The 6,041-nt window shown below is 49.3% G+C and overlaps 1 protein-coding gene across 5 annotated transcripts in view; it reads right to left on the bottom strand.

The window, feature by feature from the left end:
• Positions 1 to 6,041, bottom strand: part of SLC39A11 (solute carrier family 39 member 11) — a 349,675-nt gene that overhangs the window by 291,029 nt on the left and 52,605 nt on the right. For 4 of the 5 annotated variants that reach the window (XM_019650980.1, XM_019650981.1, XM_019650985.1 and 1 more), the window contains one exon: positions 685 to 843. The exons of the other annotated variant lie outside the window; for it this stretch is intronic. In XM_019650980.1, coding sequence (XP_019506525.1) covers positions 685 to 843 — 159 coding nt within the window. The remainder of the gene's footprint in view (positions 1 to 684; positions 844 to 6,041) is intronic. 5 annotated transcript variants of the gene reach the window in all.

The following is a 6,041-nucleotide window of genomic DNA, read 5'->3' as shown; positions in this document are numbered from 1 at the left end:
GTTTTAGCCAATGGCCATCGGTTACAAGCTCATGGACTGGCCTTGACTCTGTCTGGCTAGGGATCGCAGCACTTCTCCGTAAGCGAGTACGCACTCACTCCCCAAACCCAACTCACCAGCCCTGTTCCAGCACCTTTTCAGCTATTTGGACTTTGGAGCCCCTGAAGGGTGTTATCCTCAAGTTATAGGAAAGGAAAAGTGGACCTAGGGGCAAGGCCCCCGTTAATGGCAGATGTGAGCCCCACCCAGAGCCCTGCTGCCGGGATTCCTCACCTCATTCTCCTGTTAATGAGCCCCTGTCGGTACAGTGATACTTTGTCACTGGTCTTATGCTATAGTTGGGAGTGCTGTCATCTCCCTGGTGACGTCATAAGCTCTTTAAAGGTCAGGACCATGATCACGGTCGCTCGCTTCTCCCAGCTTCTAGGTCTGCTCGTCTATACAGTGCCACACGGCACCAACGTCAGCTACACTCTGTGTTTATAACGAAGCCTGACATTTAAAATCTGAACCTAGCAAAACGTAACTAAGGGATGATTAGTCACATTACCAAGAGCTTATTTTCTTTTAGGGAAAAAGGCAAATTCAATTCCTCTCCATAAAAGCCCTAAATGGCTTGTAATATCTATTCCGGTATCGCTGGTGACTTAACAGAGCACATCACATCTGAAGAGTGGTACTCACCAGGTGAGGCATCAGGAGGTCAGCCACGTAGACGAATGCGGCTCCGAGGGTGAAGCCGACAGCCACAGGGAAGAAGGCAAAGGCACCAAAGCCCCCAGAGGACGTGGCCATCTCAACCGCCGGGGCCAGGAGAGACCAATAGGATGCCGCTAACATGACCTGCAAAACCCCAAGGAGCGACAAACCATTAACCAACCACAGAAGGCCTTCCAGTGGGGACTGCAGTTGCTCTCTAGGGCCCAAACAGAACCCAACAATTTCACACGTGTTAGGCCTTTAATTCTCGGTGGCAGGGACTATCCCAAACCAAAATGCCCCTGTTGGAATTCCGGGAAACCAATGTTGTAGGAACTCAGTTTGGGGTAGAAGGGGTTGACCTTGAGAGGATGGAGTCTAGTTTGCTGTCATCTAGCCTCTGTTTCAGTGGTTCTCAACCAGGGGCGATTGTGCCGTGCACAGGACATTTGAAGACATTTTTGGCTGCCACACTAGGAGCATCTAGTGACTAGAGGCCAGAGAAGCTGATAAACAACCTACAATGCACAGCCCCTGAAAACAGAGAATTATGTGGCCCCAAATGTCAATAACGCTGTTGAGAAATCCTGTTCGAACTGAATACTTCCAGGACACACTGCTCACTCCTTCATGAGCACCACTGCATTAGAAGACAGCTCTAATTATTACAAAGGCCTTCCTTATGTTGAGCTGAAATCTCTCTCCCTTCCTTTTTTACCTATTAGCTCTAGGTCTGCTCTCTGGAGCACCAAATAATGAGTCTCTCCTCGGTGATAGGTGACAGACAGACAGCCTTTGAAACATTTGAGGACAACCAGGGAGTCGATGTCAGCTTGAACTTGTCAATTTTCTTATCTCAAAAGAGGAAAAAGGGGACTAATATTTATTGATCACCCGCTATTTCCAGGGAGCAAGCTTCGCTTCGGATATCTTCTTTTTTATCATCATGACAACCCTGGGAGGCAGATACTGCTTTCTATTGCTATTTGTAGGTAAAGAAATTGGATCTCAAAGTAATAAGATAATTCGCTCCAGGTCACACAGCCACTAAGTAGCAGATCCAGGGAACTGAGCAAGCCGGACCGTTATCACCTCGTGAGGGGAAAAATACAAGCAAAAGAGAAAAACTGAAGCTGGTCCCGAATCTCAGGGAGGTCAAGTCAACGAAGGATTCTCCAGTGTGTACCAGATTAAACACTCGCACGCAGTCACTTACTCTTAAGGATGCAGCAACGTCTTCTTGGCTGAGTACACCCACGACCCATCGTAACCATATGACAGTCATCGCTGACACGTAAAGTGTTGAATGGGTTTCTAAAAATGACTTAGTTATTCCTTGTCTTAAAAAACACGTCTGCATCATCCATCTCCAAAATAACAGGGTGACAGAACCAAGGATGACAAAAGTAACAATAAAGGGCAGATCCATGCAGAAAGCGACTTCCCTTCTGCCAGCCAGCATCTACACACAGCCAGTTGCTCTGAGCTAGGTCCTCCCAGCAAAAGTCTTCGTGCCACTTACTGAAAACCGCAGATGCCTCAGAAACTCCCAAAAAGAATGAAAATGTCTCATCAGTTCAGCTCCATGAGACCATCGAAGGAAGCGGTGGGCTCCTGCTCTGTGCCGTGGCCTAATCCATCCCTTTCCCGGGCTGTTGTCGCACTACCTTTAGAATTCAACAGCCCTTGGCAGCTGCCATTCATGGACAACTCCCAAAGGAGGAGGGTTTTGCACAGGAGCACAGAGCTATCCAGAAACCTCTCTCCTCTCATGTTTCAGGGCCTCCCATACTCCCACCATCGCCAGCTCCAAAGCCACATGACCCAGGTAAGGCCACTCATCTCATCCTCCAATCCCTCCCCACACCCCATCTTTGCCAGTGTCACCTGGGGCACTTCCTCAGCCTCAGCTCCCTACCCACTTCTCAACACAACGTCCAGCCTCTTCTGCCCAAGCCCCTTTCCATCCCTCTGCATCGCTGGGTGCCTACCTTTTTGCTGCCCCTACAACGTGAGAAACACACCATGTTCTCATGGGCAAGCGATGTGAGGTGGTGCAGAAGAAGCTGTGCCCCTCAAGGGAGGGTTTGCCAGAAGCTGGGGTGCTTGAAATGGAAAAGCACCCCAGGTGATTCAGGTGGGCCCTTCCCTGACAATCACCGTTCTTCATCCTTCCAGTCAAGCCCAGGACCCAACTGGATTCTCTTCATTTCTTTTCCTCAACAGCCTCCCTGCTTTTCACATAAACTGGAAAATCACCAAAGAACAATCTTGAAAGGGAACTGGGTTGCCTGTCTGAAATAACAGTAGGGCCCAGAGGAAAAATACGTTAATACACCATGATCATACAAAGTCCACAGTTTGTACTNAGGCCACTCCACAGAGACATCCTGGGGTAACAGCCAGGGTTGAGGTGGCTGTAGAGAGTGTCATGGACCAAAGTGAGGGCAAGGAAGGCTTGAGTCATCTAAGACTTGGGACAACAGTTGGAGATGTCACCGTCTTAGTTCGGGCTGCCACAGCAAAAACCACACACTGCGCGGCTTAAACAACAGACATGTATTTCTCACAGTCCTGGAGGTTGAGTCCCAGAGCAGGTTGCCAGCATGGTCAGGCTCTGGGGAGGGCCCTTGTGATGTTGTGACTTATAAGAAATAGGTATTCGAGGGCCAGCCGAGGGGCTCAGTTGGTTAAGAGCTCGCTCACGAGTTTGAGCTCTGAGCGGTTCGATGCCCGGCACGAGCTGAGCAGTTGCTGAGCTGCCAACAGGTGGCAGGATGGCTCAGCTTAAAAAAAAAAAGAAAAGAAATAGGTATTTGGTCTTCATCCCCGTTTCTGGCACAGACCTCTTAAAATCCTTGAACTTTCCTAAGTGGTAAGAGCAATAAAGATGTCTTTCTGTTCATGACAACACCCTTTCCATCACACCTGAGGTCATGTTAATAAGGTGGCCTTTGGAAAACACCTAAGGATGGGGGCAGGTTGTCAGGGGAACAAACCATGTGACTAGAGGGTTGGAACTTTCAGCCCGACCTTCACCTTGGTTCAGTCAATTACCAATGGCCAATGATTTCATCAAGCATGCCAATGTAACGAAGCCTCCATAAATCCCAGATCAAAAGGACACAGATCAGAGAGCTTCTGGGTTGGTGAACACATGGAGATTTGGGGAGGGTGGGACACTGGGAGAGAGCACGGAAGCTCTCTCCTTTCCCCACACCTCACCCTCTGCATCTCTTCCATCTGGCTGTTCCTGAGTTACATCCTTTTATAATAAACTGATCATCTAGTAAATAAACTGTTTGCCTGAGTTCTGTGAGCTGCTTTACTGAATTAATCAAACCAAAGGAGGGGGGTGTGGAACCTCTGATCTGTAGCTGGTAGGTCAGAAGCACAGGTGACAACCTGGACTTGGGGTTGACATCTGACGTGGGGGAGGACAGTCTTGTAGGCTGGAGCCCTGAGCCTGTGGGATCTGATGCTGTCTCAAGGTAGACAATGTCAGAACGGAGGTGAGTTGTACAACACTCAACTGGTGTCTGGGAATTGCTTGGTGGTATGGAAAAAACACACACAACACAGCCTCTTCCTGGCTTGTAGATGCTGCCTTCTGTCTGTGTCCTGACATGGGAGGGAGAAAGGGAAGGTGGGGGGAGAGGGAGGGATCCTTATAAGGGCACTAATCCCACCATGAGAGCCCCACCCATGTGACCGCATCTAAACCTAATCACCTCCCAAAGGCCTCACCTCCAAATACCATCACACTAGGGGTTAGAGCTTCAACACATGAATGGGGGAGTGGGGTGCACAACTCAGTCCACAGCAACAAGCCAGGTGGACAGCCTACGAGCAACCTGTTATGCGAGTGAAGTGCATCTAGTTATTTAAAGTTAAGGCACCAGATACCTGAAGGTGTCCACCTCACCTGGTCCAATCATGCTGGTCTCTGAGCAACCAGCTGATCGTTCTGACTTTGAACAATCCCCCTGAGAGAAAGACACCCCAGGAGAAGTGGCAAAGACAGAGTGTGGCCCTAATGGGAGAGATAGAAAGAAGGGCGCCGCCTGCTTATGGGATGTCCAAACAGCCCGCGAGAAGACATCGCCGTCTAGAGCCCAGAGGCAAGACATCACAGAGGCCCTCCTCTGGTGAAGGTCACAGCCATATAAAACACATAGACACACACACACACACACACACACACACACACACACACACACACACACACACACGGTTTATTAAACCTGAATCCACAACTTGTGAAAATAAGGAACACGTTTAAAGAGTTGTCCCCTGCAACTTCCACATTTCCTGGTATAAGGGAACTGACACTGATTAGACACCTGCTGCATGCCTGCCAGCCTACGTGTCAGGGACTCCATGTGCATTATTTTAGTTAATCTTCATGGCCACTTTCTCAGGGAGGACGATACCATGTTATAGATAAGGACACTGAGGTTCAGAGAGATTACAGAACTGCCCAAAACACACAGTCCTATGAATCCAGGGCAGTTTGATCCAAAGACCATGCTTGTTCCACTATGACACGTTGCTGCTAAATAAGCTTTATCCAAACCCAGAACGTCGACTTGGGTGGGGAGCATGGGAGTGTTAGAAAGAAGGCAGATATGATTCATATAATGACATACTATTACATGATGCCATCACGGAACGTTATATACCATCATATAATATACCACAATGTGATTATCACTATATAACATAAGCGACCCACCTCTACCCCCAACGGTGATGTGGAACCATCACTCTCTCAGCAAGTAAAGCCAGCACTGGCTTGCACTGCCCCAGGCTCATCACCTACCACGTCTGCCGTTGACTCAGAGGGACGTTGAGCCTCATCAACGAGCCAGTCTCCCTGGACTCCCCCAACTGCCACTTGTCTGCCATACGGAAACCTGATGTGCAAACGGCTTCTAGCAAAATGGGGAGACGTGAGCAGAGTCAGGATCAGGGCGTCAGACAGAGCAGGCGGTTGCTTCCATTAAGCTGTCAGGAGAATAAGGGAAGGAGGAAGGCGGCAGTGACGGTGAAAACGCACCAAGAGGAACCCGGAGCCCCTCTGATAAAGGAAGAGACGGACACACACTCACCCACACGTCACACTTCGCTCTTACAGAGAACAGACTCTATGGCCGCTCCCACACTGTCCTTCCACGATGGAAGTCAATGGTGAACAGACAGCCCTGAGGAGCACCTCTTTTCATTCTTTCCTGTTTTGCATCCCAAGAGACAGAACGCCAATGGGACGGATGATCAATAAGGAAACACAAACAGAAAATACCCTACCCAAAATGCCTCTGGCATCTCACACAAAGGCACCC

This window comes from Hipposideros armiger, unplaced genomic scaffold (genome assembly GCF_001890085.2).
Source record: "Hipposideros armiger isolate ML-2016 unplaced genomic scaffold, ASM189008v1 scaffold_150, whole genome shotgun sequence".
Taxonomy (NCBI): Eukaryota; Metazoa; Chordata; class Mammalia; order Chiroptera; family Hipposideridae; genus Hipposideros; species Hipposideros armiger.
Note: the sequence above shows the minus strand (reverse complement) of the source record. Positions and strands in the feature narration are given on the sequence as shown.